Genomic DNA, 23,024 nt, shown 5'->3' with positions numbered 1-23,024 from the left:
TCAAAAAGAAAAGCAAAAGCCAGACACAAAGAAATGGCTAACTTTCTGGTTGGATATCCCTGGGGGTAAAAAAGTAGTTAATTGATAACTAACTCTGTGCCAGGCATTATTTGACCATCACAGAAATCCTGGAGTAGGTATTGTTATTATGTCTGTTTTACAGATGAGGAAACGGATGATTGGAGAGTTTAACTTGCCTAAAGCTGTCTTTGGTGCTGTCAGAGGTGGATCTCAAATCTTCCTCCTTTTTGCTGTTAGTCACCAGCATCGCAAAGAGGATTAAGGTGTAAATTTGTTCTTCTTCTCTCCCTCCCTTCCTTCATTTTTTTCTCCCTCACTCCCTTTCCCTCTCTTTCTTTTCTCTCTGTATTTTTTTTCTCAGTCTCCCCTTTCAATCTTTACACACAAATAGTTTCTTTATGCCAGGCACAAATGCTCCACAATTAATTCAATTCTCCTATCAACTCTGTGGAGTAGAAACCATGATCGTCAACGTCATACAGAGAAGAAAGCTGAAGCAGAAAGGGGTTAAGTAACTTGTCCAAGGTCAAACATCTTGTCAGTGTCATTTTAACACTAGAATATGAAACAGGTGAGTTATATTTTCTAGAATATTAATCTCATTAATGTAAGCCTTCCAAACAGGCACGACTGTTCCTTTCCCCGATAAAGTGGAAATGCCATAGCTGACAGATTAGCATGGTTTATGAAGGCAGAAAGGATGAGACTGGAAGCATTGTACCAGCCCAGGAGGCAGCGTCTGGCGTCAAAGGGTCTGCTGTGTCCCGGAAACCCAACAAGACTTCTGTTGAGCAGAAGGGCGGGCCACGCAGCCGGGGGAAAACGAGGCTGAAGTCACCAGGGGCAGAGCCTTAAATGCCAAGCTGGGGATCGCTCTCGGTAGGACCAGGGACCCTGGGCCTGGCAGCTGGACCGAGGTCTCCCGGGCGGTGGACTCCGGGACGAGGACCTTCAAAGAGGAGGGGGGGCTGCTTGCGAAGGGTCAAAACTGTAGTGGGAGAGCCCGGAAGGATTGTGCGGGGGTGGAGCTTGCGAAGCTGGAGTGACAGGGAGAGGAGGGATTGTGCAGGGGTGGAGTTTGCGGAGGAACAGGCCTAGTGGAGGAGCGGTCTCTTGGTGGGCGGGGCTAGAGGGCGGTCTCTTGGTGGGCGCGGGCTCCAGGAGGGGCGGAGCCCTCGGAGGGGGCGGGCCGGGTCCTACCGTGTCACAGCGTCAGCTCTGGAGGGACGGGCCTGAAGGGGCGGAGCCCGCAGGGGGCGCGACCCTGCGTGACCACCTCTGCGAATCCAGTCCTGCTAGCCGCGCGCAGCTCGCAGCCCGCCACCCTGCTCCGTGCCCATCAGCATGTCTTTCGTCCCAGTGGCCGAGGATTCCGACTTCCCCATCCACAACCTGCCCTACGGCGTCTTCTCCACCAAAGGCAACGTGAGCTGCAGTGCTCGGCTTCCGGGCGCGGGGAGGGAGGGCTTCCCCTCCGCCCGGGACCCCCACGCCACCTTCCTGATCCGCCCCTGGCCTCAGCCCAGCCCTGCCACCTCCGCCAGCACCCGACGGAGCAGAACATCGGGCCCGTTGTTTCCCTGCTAGACGCCTGTCGCGAAGACCGCCGGTGTCATTTGGGGCCTAACGAGCGGTGCCTTGCATTCTCCTCCCTGGGGAGTGCGATGGGAGGTGGGGTGGAGGCAAGGGCCTTTTTTCTTTGGAGGGGCCGATCATGGATTGTACTTGTGGGTTCAGATACCTCCTGGTAACTTTCTAGATGTGCAAGTTATTGAAATTCTCAGCCTCAGTTTCTGCAGGTTTGTGTGAGAATTAAACGCAGAATGAAACGATACATATGAGTCTCCCTTTCAGGTAGGCAGAGCAAGTTCTCTTATTATTACAGAGGAGTTGAAGCACAGTTATACTGCCTACTCCGAAGTCATTTGGCTTTGTCGTCTTCCCCCAAGGCACCACGTTGTAACCGGTTGTTTTCTCCCAGGTTAGCCTCTAACCCTAGAACTCGGGAAATATTAACTGACCCGGTATTTTCAGTAGCTCGGAGGGATGAGCGCCTTTGCTGGCGGTAGAGGCCTGGGATCTAAGAGGTTACGTTTCTTTACTTCCAGCTGGACTTCTTTCAGCTCCCTGGGCTCCCTGGCATTCCCTTGCTGATCAGAAGAAGCCCTTTTGGGCAGAGAAATGAAATTTCACTTAGTAAGTGTAGTCTGATTGGCAGAAAGAGATCTTTGAAAACTGGGGGTTTATCAACAAAGATATAAGAAGGTCCCTGGGTGGGGAAAGCAGATTCCCCTGGATTTATTCATGGTATTTTGGGCTTAGCTTTCTGCTCCCAGCTTTAAAGGTAAACTCCTGATTCATAGAAGCCCAGAATCTGCTCGCGCCCAAGTGTTCGGGAACCGTTTGCTAAATGGAGTTCCTGTCAGTTAGCCCCTTCCTGGAAACTGGGTTCCCTGCCCCCATGGCAAAAATGCCTAGGTCTAGAAGATTCAACATGTGGTTTCACAACTGCCTGGCCTGGCCAGTTAGTTGTTGCAAGGATGCAAAAAGGTAACACTCAGTTCCCTGGAGGGCCGCAAATACAAATAAGATGCATGTTAAACCTTAACCTGTGTTAGCCAAGTGCACTCTGCTGGCGAGCCCTTCCCTGCACTCCGCTGATACTTTGTCCTCAGCTGTGTGTCCTCAACCTTTACTACACAAATCCATTAGGCAGAAACCTTTGGTGGGGGGGTGCTCTGACTTGTTCTCCCATAAGATTCTGGAATGAACGCCCCTCAGGGTATGGCTAGTGGCTTTCAGACTCCATGCCCCAGCTGTTCCACATTAGAATGTGCAAGGACAGCCACTAGGGAGGTTTACTGCCCCTCTGAAAAGAGTGCTGGGGGTTGGGAGTGGGCCCCCTGGGCATTGCAGAAGGCTGAGGGCCTTCAAGTGGAACAGACTGTGTCTGAAGCTATGGCCGCAGGCACTGGGCATTCCAAAGGTGGTGGCTGCCTCTCCAGGCTGACCTAGTCGCCGAGACACAGCCTCCCACTCCTCCATGCCAGTGGCCAGCCGTGCATAATTTGGGTGGAACAATAGTGAATTAATCCGGCTTTCATTTTAGTCATTCTTTTATTCAGTGAATGCTTATGGACCCCAATTCTGGGCCAGATTCTGGGCTGGGAGTTGGGGATCAAAGGCACACGGGACACCCTTCCTCCATCTTGGGTTGCTCATGAACTAGTAGAGCAGACCCTGGCTCTCTCTGTGAAGACAGGGACCGTGGCTTCTGAGAAACAGACGCTGCAGTAATCTGGAGCTGACGGCCAAGGTGTTCAAGTCCCCATGGTTCCGGCCCTGCCTCTGCCTCCAGACCCTCTGCTCTCTCTAGCCACACTGGCTGCCTTTCAGTTTCTGAAGTATTCTTTTTTTTTTTTTTTTTTTTTAATATTTATTTATTTACTTTGGCTGCGCTGGGTCTTAGTTGCAGCGCTGGGGATCTTTTAGTTGCAGCAAACTCTTAGTTGCAGCATGTGGGATCTAGTTCCTCAACCAGGGATTGAACCCAGGCCCCCTGCATTGGAGGCGCAGAGTCTTAACTGCTGGACCACCACGGAAGTCCCAGTTTCTGGAACTTTCTAAGAGCAGTTTCCTGCCTCAGGACCTTCGCACGTACTGTTCTTTCTATCTGGAATACTCTTTTTTTCCTACTCTATGTATGCCTGATTTCTTCTCACTCTTCTGGGCCCAGCTTAAATGTCACCTCCTCAGAGAGAGCTGTCCCCTCAGCACCCTCACTGAACTCCAGCCACAGTTATCGTCTGTCACCTCACCGTGTGCCTCCTTTTGCTTCTGGAGGGTGGGAACCATGTCTCTCCTCTATCGTCAGTGTACTGCTGGGATGAAGTAGACGCTCCATAAATTTTTTTGTCTGAGTGAATGTCTGTCCTGTGTCTGGTCTGGCGATAAGAGATTTACAGATGTTAATTAATTGAATTCTCACTACAAACTTGCTGTTGTGCTACTGTCCCCATTTTACAGATGAGGAAACTGAGGCTCAGAGAGGCTAAGAGTCCTGCTCCAGGTCTCACAGCCAGTAAGAGGCATATTTGGGGTTGCACCCCACAGCTGTGAGCTCCCAAACCCCATGCTTTCCCCTCTGTCAAACTGGGAGGTGGGTAAAGATTTCCTTTGGACAACATTCTATCGGATATGACCAAATGTTATAAAGCGGAGGCAATGCACACGCATTGTCGTAAAGTTAGACATAGGATATCTCTTACTAATTTGTCTCCCTCAGGTTATACATGGGAACCTGAGGCCCTCAGAGGACCAAGGACTTGTCCAAAGTGATAAGATGGTGAATGACAGAGTAGGCAGGACCCCAGGGATCGGGAGTCTAACACTGAAGAAAATAACTCCCAACAGTTAAAGTAGAGGGACTCACTGTCTCAGGTCCTCACGTCTAGGTCTAGAAGATTCAACATGTGGTTTCACAATTGCCAGGGTTTGGAACACAAGGGCAGCTTCTTGCCATTGCTTGCAGCCGAGGAGGCAGGCAGCCACACTTGTGATTAGGTCTCTGATGTTGCTCAGTGGCCTCGGTTCCTTCCTGCAGCCTGGTGTGGGGGCCAGGGTCAGAGAAGTGGCCCAGGGGTCTGCCTGTATATCCCTTAAGTGGGCAGCCGCTGGGGTCCAGGTGGCCCAGCTCATTGCCCAGGGAGATGAGGCCCAGGGAGCTGGGAATGAGGACCACCCTCTCCAGGCAGCTTCCTCATGAGCAGGGTCTGCCCGGGGCCTCAGGGCCAGGTGAGGGTGTGGCTCCGGTCTACCCCTGTGCACGGAGGGATAGCCATCTTCTCTCAGCCCCCTGAAATGAGCAGCCACTGGAGATAAGGCCAGCCAGTAGCCCCACCTCTAAACTCCCTGGAGCTGAAATGGCAAAGCTGCTGGTTCAGGAGAGCTGGAAGCTCAGCTCGGGACAGAGCTTTAGGAGGTCGAGTCTGCAGACATGCTCTCAAGTTCCTTGTTGATGAGCAAATTTCAGGGCCATGTGGACAAAGGTCAGGCTTTGCCAAATATTTGCGATATTGTCACACTCAGGCCTGAAGCTGGGATTTGATGGTGCAGAAAGGAACTTTTCCTGCATGCTCTGAGCAGTCGGCTTCATGCTCCCTGGTGACCCGAGCTCTGCTCTGTTTGAGCCATAACAGAGCTCATTAGTCCAAGCCCCTGGCCCTCAGCACTGTGCCTGGGACATGCTCTGCTGTGCAGAGGAATTGCCCCCAAGGGAAGGCCTAGGTTAAACCTGAGAAATAATGCAGTTGCCCGGTGAGGTGGTGAGCTCGTCATCACTAAAGGCATTTAAGCAACACCTGAGGAGCTTTGCTGGGGACTTTGCCTGGATAAGGGGCTTGGACTAGGCCTCTTTCAACTTACCCACTCCAAGGGGTATTTGATTTATTTTCCATTCAGGAAACACAGATTCTTTTCCCTTCTTGTCCTAGAGGCAGGCATGGCACCAGGTTCTTCCGGGACAGAGATCACAGGGTCAATTTCAGCCCTTTGAGAGGCAAAGGGAGCTGGGGTACGGTGCTAAGGATCCAGTTCCTCAGTCCCTCTCCACAGAGGGCCATGTAAAGACAAGAGCCATGGGCTTGTAAATAGACAGACTTGCTGGGTAAGTGAGCCAAGCCCGGCTGAGGCTTTGCCCAGTGCTGACCATGCCACCTTCCTCCCAGCCAAGACCAAGGATCGGCGTGGCGATTGGTGACCAGATCCTAGACCTCAGTGTCATTAAGCACCTCTTCACTGGGCCTGTCCTCTCCCAACACCAGGATGTCTTTGATCAGGTAGGACATTGTGACATGGCTTGTCCTGGATCTCAGTGGCCTTTGTTGCAAATGCCACTAAGAAAATGCCCTTTGCCTTACGTTTCTGATAGAGGTAGTGCCTTGAGGGCTCAGAGATTTTACTCGAGTAAGGTTGGGGGGTGGCTGTGAGACAGACAGGCTGGCAAGAGGTAGCCTTGGGACAGCGCAGGGTGGGTTCCTAGGTGAGAAGAGTGTCAGTCCCGGGCTTCCCTAGTGGCACAGTGGTTGAGAGTCTGCCTGCCGATGCAGGGGACAGGGGTTCGTGCCCCAGTCCGGGAAGATCCCACATGCCGCGGAGCGGCTGGGCCCGTGAGCCATGGCCACTGAGCCTGCGCGTCCGGAAAAAAGAGTGTCAGTCCCTCCACAGTCCTAGGCCCTCCCCAGTTGTCTCTGAGATGATGCTCTCCAATAACTGGTTCATTTCCTCATTTTAAGCTGGTTGAGTCTCTGCTTGTTCCAGGCCGGTGCTGGGCCCTCCGAGGGAGGGAGCCATGAGCCCTGCCCTCCAGGTTTGATTCCAGCCTGGGAAGAATGGACAGCTTGCCCCAAGTGCCCTCTGCGTTGCCACCACTTTAGGAGTCAGCCTGAAGGATACGTACATGAGTGATGGACGTGAATTTACTTCCCTGTAAATGGTCCAGTGCTTTGGTGTGCATCCTCCCTCCCGTTCCATGGAAGGAAGATGATATATATTGAGTACCTCCTATGTGTCAGGAGTTTTACACACATCTCTTGTTCAATTCTCAGGACGACCCTCTCGCATAGGAATGGAATCCTTATTAGATGGATGAGGGTCTAATCTGAAACGGGACACAATTCTCCCAAGTCACATGGCTATAAGGACTGGAGCTGGGGTTGGAACTCTGGCCTTGAGAATCCACAAGTGCTTTTTCTGCTACACTTCACTGGCTCAGAAACCTCTTCTTAACTTATGTGAAGGGGATTGGTGTAGACTGCAGTACCCCTGCAGACCGGAGGCCCCTCCTGGAGGAACGCAGCCATTTTCACTGCAGGCGGGGCCAAGCTTAACCAGGCAGCTGTCCCAGATAGGAGCCCCCAGGCTTTGCCAGTTGCAAGTCCATGAGGGGATGAAACCCCATCAGGAAAGATGACACATCTCCCCAGCTCAATGAACAGATGACAGAACTAGGAACCAAAGTCCTGAGAGTTGGAATGAACTGGGATAAGTGACAGGGGACCCAGAAAGCTGGCCAGGCTCTCTCCTGTCAGTAGGAGGGGTAGCACAAGGGCCTTTCCCATGTGTGATCTTCTTTCTTCCTCCGCATCTTGGTCCTAGCCAGCTCTCAACAGCTTCATGGGCCTGGGTCAGGCTGCCTGGAAGGAGGCAAGGGGATTGTTGCAGAACCTGCTGTCCGCCAGCCAAGCCAGGCTCAGAGATGACACGGAGCTTCGGAAGCGGTGAGGAGCCCGTGGACCGTGGTGGGTGGGGAGGAGGGGACCTGGCTTGTCGGAAGAGGACGGTGTGGTCGTCAGGGACATTCTGAGTCACGGGTTGGCTGCCTTGGCCTCATCCAGCCCCGACCTGGGCTGCATTTTGGTGAGAGGGCTCTGGGCCGAGTGGGATTACCTCTCTGCCTGGACTGGGGTGTCCAGGCCATGCCTGGCCCACCGGCCCACTCCCCTGTTCACTCAGCCATTCCTCTTCAGCATCATTTGTGTCCTTGTCTGGTTTCCAAACAAGGGGTAATATAGCCCATTGCCTAGAGTGGAACATAGAAGCGAGGGAGAGGCAACTTGTCTTTAGTGGGTGGGTGCCCATCCTGGGGTGGCCCCAGGCCAGTCTGGAAGTGCTCGCTGAAGACTGTGAGCAGGACTTGGGCCATGATCTAGACTGAGCCTGTGAATGACCAAAGCTCGACCTTGAAGCCCCTTGTTCTGTGTTTCAGTGCATTCACCTCCCAGGCTTCCGCCACAATGCATCTTCCGGCCACCATAGGTGAGTCCAGTCTCTTTACCAGGACGCACACGGAGCAGCTGGCTGCTCAGGGGCAGGCACAGCTTGAGCAAAGGCCTGACGAGCCGAGCCCGCGGGTGGGAGGGGTGTCCGCCACTCTTTTGCAAATTCCATTGTCTGTTTCAGGAAGTCTCGGCTCCTTGTTTCTTTTTCGTTTCTCAACTGGGAGTTCTCAGAACGAATTTTTAGTGAGGCGAATTTGTGTCGCATGTCGGGCATGCTCTCCCGGCCCCTTCCGCCCACCCCTCCTTGTTCTCCCGCTCCGACCCCGCCTCGGAACTGGCCCTTCTCCGACCTGCGGAATCCAGGTCACTGACGGCATCTCCCGACCTTTCCCCCGCAGGCGACTACACGGACTTCTATTCCTCTCGGCACCACGCCACCAATGTCGGAGTCATGTTCAGGGGCACAGAGAACCCGTTGATGCCCAATTGGTATGTTCTGGACCAGTGTGTGGCTAAGTTCCAAGTCTGTCTTTACGTGCCCGGTAGCGTGTTGTCCCAGGAGCTGCCAAGTCCTCTCAGGTTAAGGAAACCCGGGAGGAAAGCTAACAATGACCATGATGTCACCACTTCTGGAAACAGTGGCCTCAGACTCTGGTCCTCCTCTCCCTTCGGCCCTGGACCTGCTGTGGGATCATGGGGACTTCCCTTAAGCTCTTTGATCTAGAGAACACGGGTTGGAATTAGATCCTGACTCACTAACATCCTTCCAGATCCTTTTGTTTGTAAGCTGTGAATTACGGTTTTATTGGCAAGTCTTCCATGCCAACATTCTCCATACTTAGACTCTTCTGATGGAGGAGACTCCTCAAGTGTGCCCAGTGCTGTGTTTTCTCAAAGAGTGGTCAGCTCGAAACGGGGGCTGCATTTATTTATTTGATCCTCAGAGGGGTTCTTTGGGGTCGCCAAGGCTATGACTGACACCCCCATTTCACAGGAAGGGAAACAGAGAAGGAGCAACTTGCCTGAGGACAAACAGGGCCAAAGGCTGTCTCCTAACACCCAGGTCAAGGCCATTGCCGGAGCCTAGAACGCAGAGCCAAGATCCTTGCCCTTTGCTGTGTGTTGTCCTCTAGATGTGACGGTTATCAGAGCACAGTGGCAGGCACACGCCCCAGGCCGAGTGCCCTGGGCCACACACAGTCACTGGGGTGGACAGAGACCTTCCCCTCTTCTAGTGGGTGTTTCAGATAAGCTGTACCAGAAGGGGCTGCGTCTGTCAGAACCAAGAGGAAGAAGGGGGAAGAGAGTGGGTTATGACCCAGAGAAGTTAAGCAACCAGGCCAAGGTTGCAGAACAAGGCCAGGGTGCATCTAGGACTGCAGGAGGCCGATGAGTCAAGACTCTGGCCCTGTGCATGGTCCAGGCCAAGTGGGGGAGTCCCAGCCCATTTCCTTCTGCAGGGTAAGAGCACACAGGCTTTCTCTCTCAATGTTTGATGCAAAGTAGTTGGCGGCTGTGCCTTTTTTACTTTATGCATATATCCTTTATTATAAAGGTAATATATGCTTGTTGTAATTAACCGAAACAGAAAATACATAAAGTAAAAATTTCAAATGTGCATACCATTGGACACACAGTCTTACTTTCATGCATCTATCCTACAGAAATAATGTTTGTATTCAAGGGCAAAGATGTTTACCAGCAATCTTTCTAAGGACCCAAAGCTGGAAGCAATCTGAATGGTTATTGGTGGAGGACTAGTTGAAAAATCATGGTCTTTTCACAATATGAAATGTTTTGTAGCTGTCGAAAGAAAGATTTAGGATCAAAAGTCATGTGCATGATATACATATATATTTTCTAAAATAGATTTTATCTATTTATTTATTTATTTTTGGCTGCGTTGGGTCTTTGTTGCTGCGCGCGGGCTTTCTCTAGTTGCGGAGAGCGGGGGCCACTCTTCGTTGCGGTGCACGGGCTTCTCACTGCAGTGGCTTCTCTTGTTGCAGAGCACGGGCTCTAGGCACACAGGCTTCAGTAGTTGTGGCCTGCGGGCTCTAGAGCACAGGCTCAGTAGTTGTAGCTCACGGGCTTAGTTGCTCTGCTGCTTGTGGGATCTTCCCGGACCAGGGCTGAAACCCATGTCCCCTGCATTGACAGGTGGATTCTTAACCACTGCGCCACCAGGGAAGCCCCACTTTCATGATATATGAAGTGAGGGTATTGTGTAAAGTGAGTTCTCATTTTTATAAAAAGACAAAGAAAAATATATGTACATTCATACTGTATTAGTTTCTTGTGGTGGCTATAACCAATTACCACAAACTCGGTAGCTTAAAGCAACACAGATATATTCTCTCACAGTTCTGGAAGTCAGAAGTTTGAAGTCAGCTTCACTAGGCCAAAGTTAAGGTGTCGGCAAGGCTGATTCCTCTGGGAGGCTCTAGGGGAAGAATCCATTTCCTTGTCTTTTTCAGCTTCCGGAGGCTGCCCACGTTCCTTGGCTTGGGACCCCTGCCTCAGATAACTCCACCCTCTTGGTTCTGTTACCCACCAGGGTTCTTGGCCTTCCCCAAGCAATAGACATTGACTAGAGGCCAGACAAGAAATTCAGGCAAGGCTTTATTGGGGCCCCTGCTGCAGCGGGGGTGGGGGGAGCGAGAACAAACAACAGGTTCCCTTGCTTGCTTGCTCCCCGAGGGGGGGCAAGCTTGTTCCTTATATGGGGTGAGGGTAGGGGTGTGTCCAGGGGTCAGGCCGGAGGGATGGTTTAGGTGTTTTGCCCACCCCTTAGGTGGTGTTGTGTGCAGGGGGCATGCGCAGTACCCTGCTTTTGCTCCCGACCCCCTGTTTTTGCCCCAGGCTCTTCAAAAGTGGCCGTTGGGATTTTTTTGGTCTCTTTGTACCTTTTGGGTCCAGAATTTGCCCCAACTGTGCATGCACATGAACGCATTTATCTTTAGTCCCATACAGTGTCTTAGTATTTTGTTGCTCATGGAGATGTGTCCATGTGCAAGGATTGCGGCACTGCAGCAAAGGGTCCCAGGTCCCAGCCTGTCTCAGTTCCATCTGCAATTGTCCTAATTCCTTCTTTGACCTTCTTGCCTCCCCTTTATAAGGACCCTCATGATTACATTTAAGGACCACCTGGATGATTCAGAATAATCTCTACCATCTCAAGATTATTGACTTAATCACATCTGCAAGTCTCCTTTGCTATAGAAAGTAACATCTATAGGTTCCAGGGAATAGGACCTGAATATCTTTTTTGTTTTGTGGGCCGTGCCTCATGACTTACGGGAGCTTAGTTCCCCGACCAGGTATCAAACCCACTCCCCCTGCATTGGAAGCATGGAGTCTTAACCACTAGACCATGAGGGAAGTCCCAGGACCTTGGTATCTTTTGAGAGGCTATTATTGAGCCTCACACACACACATGCACACTCATACATGTACACACATATACCTAAACACATATCTACACATAGACACACACTTGTACACACACACACACACACATGCACACATTTGCATAGACTGCTATGAGCGTAGAGAAAGGTCCAGAATAATAGATTCCAGACCAACTTTACTTCCTTCAGGGGAGTGGCTGGATAGGGAGAGCTGACTAACTTCTGTGCTGTTTGAATCATTACATGTAATGTAATTGCACACCGTTGTATTTTATAACTTAAGCCAATAAGGGGAGCAAAGGGGGAGAAGAGGGAAACCCCCAGCCCACTCCCCAGAGGCCATTACTCTGAATGCTGGCTGGCCCATCGCCTTCACCTCTCCAGGTTACGGGTATGCACACACACACACGGACACGCACGGCCACATACACGTTTCATTTCTTTAGTTAACAAAACGAGACCATGCTGACATTTGTGTTTTTCACTTTAATATGTCATTGACATTGCTCCGTGTAAATAAACTTAAATCTAACTCAGTCTTTACGAAAATGGATTATTTTTGATTAAGTAATATAAGGCAAATGCATGGTAAATTGCCGTTTATCTAACAAGATGCGAAAAATACTAGACAGTGGTAAAAGTGTATAGAAATATCAAGGGACAGTAAATTCCAGGTGGTGGCCCCTCTGGGGTGGGGTCTGGAGGGGTGGGAAGCAGAGGGAAGGGACTGGGAGGGCTACAAAGGGGGTGTTATTATTATTTTTTGATGTTTTTGGCCACGCGGCACATGGGATCTTAAGTTCCCAGACCAGGGGTCTAACCCATGCCCCCTGCAGTGGAAGCGCGGAGTCTTAACCACTGAACCGCCAGGGGGGTCCTTATGAAGGGGGCGTTTTTAATTGGCTTAGAAAGCCTGTTGGTGCTCTGTGGTTATTTGTCTTATTATATCTTTTTGTATATCATAAATATTGCAAAATACATTTTCAAACATTTAAAAAACTAAAAGCTACAAAAAATCATCAATGCATGTACATAGTCCGGAATTCCAAAGGAATTTATGGGTAAACAGTGGGAACAAAGCAAGATTCTCCCACCCTGTCCTTCATCCTCCTTCCTTTCTCTGAAGGCAAAACCGTTATCAGCTGCTTAGAGATTCTTTCACAGATACTCTTCTACACAGTCAGTGCTCTCTTATTAATTTGAAAGACTGTTTTGTGCTGAATAGAAATTAACCCTTGGTTGTAATGCGGTGCAACTCTTTTCTCCCAATGTGGCATCTTTTTACTTTATTTTCTGTCTCTTTTGATGCAGAAATTTTACCTTTCTATAAAGTCAAACATGTCAATCATTTCCTTCATGGCATTTACTTTCTTTTTTTTTTTTTTTTTCGGTACGCGGGCCTCTCACTGTTGTGGCCTCTCCCGTTGCGGAGCACAGGCTCCGGACGCGCAGGCTCAGCGGCCATGGCTCACGGGCCCAGCCGCTCCGCGGCATGTGGGATTTTCCTGGACTGGGGCACGAACCCGTTGTCCCCTGCATCAGCAGGCAGACTCTCAACCACTGCACCAGCAGGGAAGCCCGGCATTTACTTTTATGTCGTGCTCAGACTTTCTCCACCTCAGGAATTTGAAGATTTGGGGAGTATTTTTTCCTAGTACTTCTTAGAGCCTTACTCTGCATAAATTCTGATCTATAATCCACTGGGGATTTCCTTTTGTGTGTGATGTGAGGTGTGGGTCTGTATTCGTTTCCCGGACTGCTGTAACAAACTTCCATACGCTGGGTGGCTTAAAACCACAGAAATTTATTATCTCGCAGTTCTGAAGGCCGCAGGTCTGGAATCTAGGTTTTGGCAGGGCCTCACTCCCTCTGGAGGCTCCAGGGGACAGGCCATCTCCCTGCTTGTCCAGCTCTGGTGGCTGCAGGCCATCCTTCCTGGGCAGCATCACTGCAGACTCTGCCTCTGTCTACACAGGGCCTTCGTCTCTTCTCTGTTTCCTCTTGTGTGCCTCTTATAAGGACACTTGTCACTGGATCTAGGGCCCACCTGGCTAATCCAGGATGACGTCATCTCAAGATCCTTAACTTAAACCCTTTTTCCAAATAAGGTCGAGTTCGCATTTTCTAGGGGTCAGGACGTAGACATACTTCCAGGGAACCATATTCTACCCATTACAGGATCTAACTTATCTTGTTATGCAAAAACGTTTTTCACTTTTTGTGTATTATGTTCTTTGTTTTAACCAACTTGTTCAGTCGGTCTGTTCCTAGCAGTACCGTACCATACCGTAAATCACCTTATGATGGTGTTTGGATGCTTGGGAGTTCTTTCCCCTTTCATTTCCTCTCCCATATTTCTGTCTTATAAACAGAACTCTTGACAGTGTTCCTGTGCTCTGGATGGCTCTCCCGCTCTGAGCTTTATGATCTAGTCCCCGGGTCCCATTGTAGTAGGTAGGGAGGGGGCTACAGGGGAAGCAGCAGCACTTTGTGGTCGGAGAGACCCAGGTTTGGATTCCAATGGCAGCACTTCACACGGGGTCACCTCGGCCAAGCCTTGGACGCTCCTGAGCCTGAGTTTGCTCGGCGCTGTCCCGTTACGCCTACCGTGCAGGGCTGTTGTGAGGAGGGCATGAAAAGGGAAACAACAGGAAAGCACCCGTGTGATGCTGCGTGTTCTCAGCGCAGAGTACGTACACGGTAACCATTTCAGTTATTCTGCGTGTATTTGCATCAACACCATATTGATGCCGGAGACAAGGATGGGAGGAAATCATACTTTTCCCCACTGTTTAAGTACCTTTTGCTTTTTTGAAAAATGTCAATTGCACATAACATAAAATTTACGTCTTGGGCTTCCCTGGTGGCGCAGTGGTTGGGAGTCCGCCTGCCGATGCAGGGGACACGGGTTCGTGCCCCGGTCCGGGAAGATCCCACATGCCGCGGAGCGGCTGGGCCCGTGAGCCATGGCCGCTGAGCCTGCGCGTCCGGAGCCTGTCCTCCGCAACGGGAGAGGCCACAACAGTGAGAGGCCCGCGTAACGCATAAAAAAAAAAAAAAAAAAAAAAAAATTTACGTCTTAAGCATTTTTAAGTGCACAGTTCAGTGGCATCAGTACATTCATATTGCTGTGCACCCATCACCACCATCCGTCCCCACAAGTTTTTCATCTTTTCAGACTGAATCTCTGGACCCATTAAAGAATAACTCCCTGTTTCCACCCGCCGCCCCGCCAGCCCCTGGCCACCACCATTCTACTTTCTGTCTCTATGAATTTGACTCCGCTAAGTACCTCATGTAAGTGGAATCAGGCAGTATTTGTTCTTTGGTGTCTGGCTCATTTCACTAGCACAGTGTCCTCAAGCTTCGCCCGTGGTGTAGCCTGTGTCATTATTTCCATCCCTTTTAATGCTGAGCAACATTCCATTGTCTGTATAGACCTCATTCTTGCTTATCTGTTTATCTATTTTTTTTTTTTTTTTTTTTTTGCTGTACGCGGGCCTCTCACTGCTGTGGCCCCTCCCGTTGCGGAGTGCAGGCTCCGGACGCACAGGCTCAGCGGCCATGGCTCACGGGCGCAGCCGCTCCGCGGCATGTGGGATCTTCCCGGACCGGGGCACGAACCCGTGTCCCCCGCATCGGCAGGCGGACTCTCAACCACTGCGCCACCAGGGAAGCCCTGTTTATCTATTGCTGGACACTTGGGAGTACCTTTCGATATTTGAGCCATGTATATATGTTGACTCCCTTTCTTTTTTTAAAAAAACTTTTTCTTTTATATTGGAGTATAGCCGATTAACAATGTTGTGATAGGGACTTCCCTGGTGGCGCAGTGGTTAAGAATCCGCCTGCCAGTGCAGGGGACATGGGTTCGATCCCTGTTCCGGGAAGATCCCACATGCTGGGGAACAACTAAGCCCGTGTGCCACCACTACTGAGCCCGTGTGCCACAACTACTGAAGCCCACGCGCCTAGAGCCTGTGCTCCACACCAAGAGAAGCCACCGCAGTGAGAAGCTCGCGCACCGCAACGAAGAATGGCCCCCGCTCGCCGCAACTAGAGAAAGCCCGCGCGCAGCAACAAAGACCGAATGCAGCCAATAAATAAATGAATTTTAAAAAACCAAAAAAACCCCAATATTGTGATAGTTTCAGGTACCCAGCAAAGCGACTCAGCCGCACATATCCATGTATCCATTCTCCCCCAGACTCCCCTCCCATCCAGGCTGCCACTTAACATTGAGCAGAGTTCCCTGTGCTATACAGTAGGTCCTTGTTGGTTATCCATTTTAAAGCTCTCTTTTTCTCATCCACTTTTTTTTTTAAATATTTATGTATTTATTTGGTTGCACTGGGTCTTAGTTGCTGCAGGTGGGCTCCTTGGTTGCAGCACATGGACTCCTTAGTTGTGGCATGGAACTCTTAGTTGCAGCATGCATGTGGGATCTAGGTCCCTGACCAGGGATCAAACCTGGGCCCCCTGCATTGGGAGTGCAGAGTCTTAACCACTGCATCACTAGGGGAGCCAGCCCCTGGTTATCCATTTTAAATATGGCAGTGTATACAAGTTGATCCCAAACTCCCTGACTATTCCTTCTCCCTTTCATTTTTAATTTGAAAACATTTTGAAATTTACTTTGCACGTGTAACAGCGTTGATGCTTTCTCTCTCCTTCCTTCCTCAGGCTGCACTTACCAGTGGGCTACCACGGCCGTGCTTCCTCCATCGTGGTGTCTGGCACCCCAATCCGCAGGCCCAAGGGACAGATGAGACCCGATGACTGTAAGTACCCTGCCGTGCTCCGCTCTGTGTCCCCACACCCTGAGTTCCATGCCTGGCACTCACTAGCCTCTTTCTGGTATGATTCCAGCTAAGCCTCCTGTGTATGGTGCCTGCAAACTCTTGGACTTCGAGTTGGAAACAGTAAGCCATGTCTTGATGTTTCATTGGCGTAGGGTCTGTATATACACTAGGGCAGGAGAGCTCCCTGGGATGGCCGCCCTGGACGACAGGCCATTCCCCCATCTCAGCCACGTTAATGGCAGTCCTGGGTCCCCACTTGGCCATCGGAAGTACTGTCCATCCTCATTATTCACTGATTCCGTATTTGAAAATTCACCTACTCACTAACAGTTCGTTCGTAACCTCCAAGTCAATACTAGCGGGAGCTTTTGGGGGGTCACCTGAGGGCATGCACAGGGTGGCAAAAAATTTGAGTCTCCCGATGTGCGTGTCCCCATCTGAGGTTGAACAAGGCCCGGCTCTGCCTTCGTGTCTCAGCTCTCGTACTGCAAACAAGTGTCCTTTTTACTGTCTATTCAGTGCCACGTTATTTTCCATTTTTGTGCTTTTCGTTGAGGTGCTAGCTCCCAAGCACAAGAAAGTTGTGATGTGCACCCTGTTGAAAACGTGTGTGCTAGACAAGCTGCCCTGGGGCCTGATAGTGCCTGTGCCTTGAGTTCATGTTCATGAATCAACCACATACAGGCAGACCTTGTCTTACTGCACTTCGCTACATTGCACTTCACAGATATTGCGTTTTTACAAATTGAATGTTCGTGGCAACCCTGCATCGAGCAAAGTCTGCTGGTGCCATTTTTCCAACAGCGTTTGCTCACTTTGTGTCTCTGTGTCACATTTTGGTAATTCTCATAATATTTCTTTTCTTTTCTTTTTTTAAATAAATGTATTTTATTTATTTATTTTTGGCTGCGTTGGGTCTTCATTGTTGTGCACGGGCTTTCTCTAGTTGTGGCGAGCAGGGGCTACTCTTCGTTGTGGTGCGCGGGCTTCGCACTGCGGTGGCTTCTCTCGTTGCAGAGCACGGGCTCGAGGCGCGTGGCTTCAGTTGTTGTGGCACATGGGCTCAGTAGTTGTGGCTCTCTGGATGTAGAGCGCAGGCTCAGTAGTTGTGGCACACTGGCTTAGTTGCTCCACGGCATGTAGGATCGTCCCAGATCGAACCCATGTCCCTTGCACTGGCAGGCAGATTCTTAACCACTGTGCCACTGGGGAAGTCCCTCTTTTTTTAAAATAATTAATTAATTAATTAATTAAGTTTTGGCTGTGTTGGGTCTTTGTTACCAGGCACCAGCTCTCTCTAGTTGTGGTGAAGGGGGGCTGCTCGTCGTTGTGGTGCGCGGGCTTCTCACTGCGGTGTCTTCTCTTGTTGTGGAGCACGGGCTCTAGGCACACGGGCTTCAACAGTTGTGGCACACAGGCTCAGTAGTTGTGGCACACGGGCTTAGTTGTTCCACGGCATGTGGGATCTTCCTGGACCAGGGCTCGAACCCATGTCCCCTGCGTTGACAGGCGGATTCTTAATCACTGCATCATCAGGGAAGTCCCCTTTCGTAATATTTCAAACTTTTTTGGGTTTTTTTGGCCATGCCAGGCAGCATGTGGGATCTCAGTTCCCCAACCAGGGATCAAACCCATGCCCCGCTGCAGTGGAAACACGGAGTCTTAACCACTGGACTTCCAGGGAAGTCCCAATATTTCAAACTTTTTCATCATTATTGTATTCGTTATGGTGATCTGTGATCGGTGATCATTGATGTCACTACTATGACTTACTGAAGGCTCAGATGATGGTTAGCATTTTTTAGCCATAGATTATTTTTTAATTAAGATATGTACATTGATGGTTTAGACCTAATGCTAGTGCACACTTAATAGACTATAACTTTTTTATTTTTTGGAGTTTCAGTTGATTTTTGAATTTTTTTTCTAAAGTTCCTTTTTTTTAACTTTTTATTTTATATTGGAGTATAGTTGATTAACAATGCTGTGATAGTTTTAGGTGTACGGCAAAGTGATTCAGTTATACATATACATGTATCTATTCTTTTTCAAATTCTTTTCCCATTTAGGTTGTTACAGAATATTGAGCAGAGTTCCCTGTGCTATACAGTAGGTCGTTGTTGGTTATCCATTTTACATATAGCAGTGTGTACATGTCAATCCCAAACTCCCTGACTATCCCTCCCCCCAGCCCCCAACCTTCCCTCCTGGTAACCATAAATTCGTTCTCTAAGTCTGTGAGTCTGTTTCTGTTTTGTTAATAAGTTCATTTGTATCATTTCTTTTTAGATTGTGCATATAAGCGATTTCATACGACATTTCTCTCTCTCCCTGACTTCACTCAGTATGACAATCTCTAGGTCCATCCATGTTGCTGCCAGTGGCATTATTTCATAAACATAACTAACTTTTATAAACACTGGGAAACCAAAAAAAATTCGTGTGACTCGCTTTATTGAGATCTTCGCTTAATTGTGGTCTGGCAGCAACCTGACATATGACCAAGGTAGTCCTGTATATGAAACCAGCTGTCCTTAAACAGAAGCACACACAAAGCAAGGTTATATGCTGATTTGTAGATGTGAATGTTGTGACCAGAGGCTGGCAGGAACTTAGCCCCGTATTTCCCCTAGAAGCGATATACCTGTATTTGCTAACTCGGTGTTTCTAATGACTTTATAGAATATAATTATTACCAATAACAAGAATCAACGACATCAGCCCCATTGCACTTGTGGCTGGACCTGCAGAACCTCAGACCTGTGGTTATTTCAGGGCTGTGCATTTTTTAAAATTAAACTTATTTTGAGATCATTGTACACTCACGTGCAGGTGTAAGAAACAGTACCGAGAGCTCCAGGATCCTTCACACACTCTACCCCGGTGTAACATCCTGCACAGCAAGATTGCCATCTCACAGCCAGATGTCGACATCAATCTAGTTGGTTCCCTCACCCCCAAGGACACTTCATGCTGCAGGGCTGTGCATTCTGAGAGGGACACTGAATTCCAGGAAGCCCCCAAGGTCAAGGGACCGGGAAAGAGATGGGAAGGAAGAGCTGAACTGGAGGGGAGTGTCCCGGGACACCGGCAGTGTCTTCAGTCTTTGCCGGGTCATGGGATGCTGGGTAGCGGAGCCAGGCCGGGGCAGGGAGGTGCGGGCAGGCCGTGGAGGGGGCTTCTCAAAGTCAGCACTCAGGGCTTCAGGTGATGCGCAGAGTGTCTCCTCGTGCAGGTGGAGGGAAGTGGCTGCGGAGTGCGCTGGTAGGGCTGGGGGCGTGGGAATCTAGGTTGATTGGAGGCAGGCTGGACCTCCCTGTAGTTCCAGCCCTGCCTTGTGATTTCTTTAGATTCTGTCCAGAGGAGGGGAACAGGTGGGCTCTAATCCCCTAGTCCCAGCAGGGCGTTACCGGCCAGCCCTCCGCCCCCTGATGCCTTTGTGAGGCTGCCCCGTGAACCCTAAGAGGAGGTCTCCCAACCCAGATCCCCCAGAGCAGGGTCCCCCGGTTGGGGGGCAGGGTCTTCTCTCTGGGGGAACGGAGGACTCTGCAGACAGATGCTTCACCTGTGTTGGTTCCTATTTCCGGGGGAGGGGGGCGGGGGGGTGGTGGAAGGGGTGGGCATGATATCGACCAGGGTTCTTGGCCTCCTTAATTAATAGAAATTGCCTAGAGGCAGACAAATTCAGGCAAGGCTTTATTGGGGCCCCTGCTGCTGCAGCGGCGGGGGTGGGGGGGGTGCAGTGAGAACAAATAACAGTTTCCCTTGCTTGCTCCCCGAGCTGGGGTGGGGGGGCGAGCTTGTTCCTTATCTGGGGTGAGGGTAGGGGTGTGTCCAGGGGTCGGGCCGGAGGGTTGTCTTAGGTGGTCTGCCCACCCCTAGGTGGTGTTGTGTGCAGGGGGCATGCACAGTACCCTGCTTTTGTTCCCAACACCAGTTTTGCTCCCAGCTCTTCAGAAATGGCACTTGGGTTTTTTGATCTTTTGTATCTTTTTGTCCATAATTTGCCCCACCTGTGCATGCACCCAGTTATTTTTAGTCCTGTATAGTTTCTTTGCATTTTGTTGCTCAAGGAGAGGTTTGTCCAGGTGCAAGCACTGCAGCAAAGGGTCCCAGGTAGAGGAAAAATAGAAAGTCATTGTGTGGAGAAACAGTGACAGGTAGGGAGCACAGATAATCTTGACGATGGTGGTAAGATTCTCTATAAGATGGCATCTCTTTTTTTTTTTTTTTTTTTTTTTTAGAATCTTGACAAAAATTTGCAACATTTAAACACTGTCACAGAATGAATATGACTGCAGCCTAGGTCCTGCAAATGTCATAGCTGATTTTGTGTGCTTTTGAGTTATCTTCTCAATTCTCCCCCCCCAATGATGTCTACGTATTCTCTTGTTTCCTGGACGTTGTGCTGGTGATAATTTCCTCTGAGACGGTGGGTGATGGGTTGGGGTGCGGGGTGCGCCCCGGCAGGCTCTCTTCACTGCACATCACAGAGGCCTTCTGATTTTTTGTGACACGAATACAAACCCTGATATTTTCGTTTTTCACAAGCCTGGTGTAGCTGTCAAATCTTAAAATGCAGAGCACGGTATCGGGTGAAGGGGAAAGGGCAGAGGTGTGGGGCGGGCTGAAGGAGGGAAAGGGGTCTGCCTTGGTGATCAGGGGCCGTGAGTGGGGGCCCTGGGTGGGCACTGGCACGCAGCTGCTCACCATGTCCCCGGGGTAGCCGCCTGTCTACTCGGGTGCTGGTCATGGCATAGAAACTGTGGATTCGTACACAACGGTCCAGGTCCCTAGCTGGGGTTTGGAAATGCCTGACCTTTACCCTCCAGGCAAGTGACCTGGGGCAGCAGGTCAGAGCCAGATTCTCATCAACTTTTCCCCTTGGCAGGCTTTCTTTGTAGGCCCTGGGAACAAATTTGGAGAGCCGATCCCCATTTCCAAGGCCCACGAGCACATTTTTGGAATGGTCCTTATGAACGACTGGAGTGGTAATCACGGGATGTCGGGCATTCTGGTGTTGAGTTTCCTGCGCGCGCTCTGCTCCGGGTGAAGGCTGGGTATTTGGGAAGCCGCGGATGGTCTCCTGGGTCTGATGCCGGTCAAAGTGGCTGAGAGCACAGGCTTGGGTATCAAACAGACTTCTCAGCTCTGAGCTCTTGGCCAGTTACTTCACCTCTCTGAGCTCCAGTTTTCTTGTAAGTTGAACAGGGACAAGGCTGATGTCACAGCTAGTACGTTTGAGCAATTTTGTGCCAGGCCCAGGGCTGATTACGTCACATGGACTCTCCTGTCAGGTCCCTACGAGACACTGATAATATTACTACTCCTGTTTTACACGGGTGAGGAATGAGGCACAAGGACGGCTTCAGCTGGTTGCTGAGCTAAGATTTCAAACACAGCAGCCCAGTTTCTGAGCCCATCTCAGCCCCTCTACCATTTGCAGGAGGACCGTGGTGCTGTGAATCTCAGCAAGTGTTGCCTCCCAGTATGAGGATGAGCTTCCAGCCCCTTCATGGGGAAGTATCCTGCCTGCCCTCTGGTCATCCTTCTCCTTGCTGCAGCTTGGCACGGTGACCTCAGAGGACCTCTGTCCTTGGTCCTGGGGCAGCCAGCCTGGTTGGGGCCAGAGCACGGGGGTGGGGGAGGGCTGTGCGGAGTGTCTGTGCTCCTTGGTCAAGGGAAGGGGGGAGCCTTGCCGCGGGGCCCGGTCAGCCTTTGTAAGCCCTGCTCGGCCCTTCTTCTGTAGCTCGAGACATTCAGAAGTGGGAGTACGTCCCTCTTGGGCCGTTCCTCGGGCAGAGTTTTGGAACCACCATCTCTCCGTGGGTGGTGCCCATGGATGCCCTCATGCCCTTTGCTGTGCCCAACCAGGAGCAGGTAAGCACGCCCTCTGCAAGAAGTCCAGGCCCCTCTGCCTCCAAGGCTGTTTGCCCAGCAGGCGTGGAGAGGGTCTGGAGGATGCCCATGTGCTGGGGGTCCTGGTTATGGGGACCTCCAGGCAGGCGTGGCAGGAATCATTCTGCCTTGTGCTTTCCCTGCCCCCTGCACAGTTCTTGAGGAGAACATGGGATTTTGTAACCTTTAGAATCCTCTGAGGCCGGGAACTGGCCAGTTGGCAGGAAAAGGGGTCCCTTCCAGTATCACCACATTGCACAACTTTCCAGGTCAACAAGTTGTGTTCTGTGTGATGGCGCCCCCTGGAGCCCAACTGATAGAATGCAGCATGGGGTCAGACAGCAAGGCGTCCGTCCTGGCGCTGAACCTCGGCCTTGTGTTCCCTGAGCCTCCTGTCCCTGCACCACTGTCCAGGCCCATCTCACAATCCTAGCCCTCGCTCCTCAGCCTGTCACAGTCCGGCCGCTGCTTCCACCCCATCAGCACCGGTGGTCTCACCAAAGTGCCCAGTGACCTTGGTCAGTGTGGGGACCTTGTGCCCTCTTCAGTGTGGACCCGTTGGTGGCCCCCTACTCTTCCTAGGCGCTCTCTCCCCCTGGCTTCTGGCATGTGACCTGTCCTGGTTCTCCTGTATCTCCTAGAGTCCTGTGATGCTCCAGCCGACTCCGTCCTCCACATGGGGGCAGCCCTAGCTGAGCTCTGAGCCTTGCCCTTCCCCGGGTCCCATTCCCCCTCGCCTTGCTCACACGTGGCTCCTGGACACCTCTCAGCCTTCCTGTCATCCCATGGAGCTGTGCTCCAACACTTGGAGTCTTTCCCCACAGACCGGTGCCTCGTGAAGCTCCTGTGCGACTCTCACCCTGTCCCCTTGCTCCCTCCTCTACCGCTCCTGCCACAGCATCTCCCTCCCCATCATTTTCAGTCTCCCAGACTTGTCTCTTCCGTCTTTGGTGAGTCCCGCCCTCCCAGGACCGCCTGGCCTGCCGCCACACCCCCTGCTCGTCCCCTCCAGGCTCCATCCCTGGTCCAGATCTCTGTTCACAGGCACTGCTGCACCCTCGCCAGAGACCTCTGGGCTCTGTCTCCCTTCATGCCAGCCCTTCCCAAATACCCTT

General features: G+C 51.1%; 1 protein-coding gene across 1 annotated transcript in view; it reads left to right on the top strand.

The window, feature by feature from the left end:
• Nucleotides 1–1,237: 1,237 nt before the first annotated feature.
• Nucleotides 1,238–23,024, top strand: part of FAH (fumarylacetoacetate hydrolase) — a 36,106-nt gene continuing 14,319 nt past the window's right edge. The window contains exons 1-9 of the mRNA XM_065900663.1: nt 1,238–1,446; nt 5,748–5,858; nt 7,177–7,298; nt 7,787–7,836; nt 8,198–8,288; nt 15,893–15,990; nt 16,079–16,131; nt 20,903–21,002; nt 21,761–21,891. Coding sequence (XP_065756735.1) covers nt 1,366–1,446; nt 5,748–5,858; nt 7,177–7,298; nt 7,787–7,836; nt 8,198–8,288; nt 15,893–15,990; nt 16,079–16,131; nt 20,903–21,002; nt 21,761–21,891 — 837 coding nt within the window. The 5' untranslated portion in view covers nt 1,238–1,365. The remainder of the gene's footprint in view (nt 1,447–5,747; nt 5,859–7,176; nt 7,299–7,786; nt 7,837–8,197; nt 8,289–15,892; nt 15,991–16,078; nt 16,132–20,902; nt 21,003–21,760; nt 21,892–23,024) is intronic.

This window comes from Phocoena phocoena, chromosome 2 (assembly GCF_963924675.1).
Source record: "Phocoena phocoena chromosome 2, mPhoPho1.1, whole genome shotgun sequence".
Lineage (NCBI taxonomy): Eukaryota > Metazoa > Chordata > Mammalia > Artiodactyla > Phocoenidae > Phocoena > Phocoena phocoena.
The sequence above is the reverse complement of the archived record's forward strand: the minus strand, read 5'-3'. Positions and strand labels throughout refer to the sequence as shown.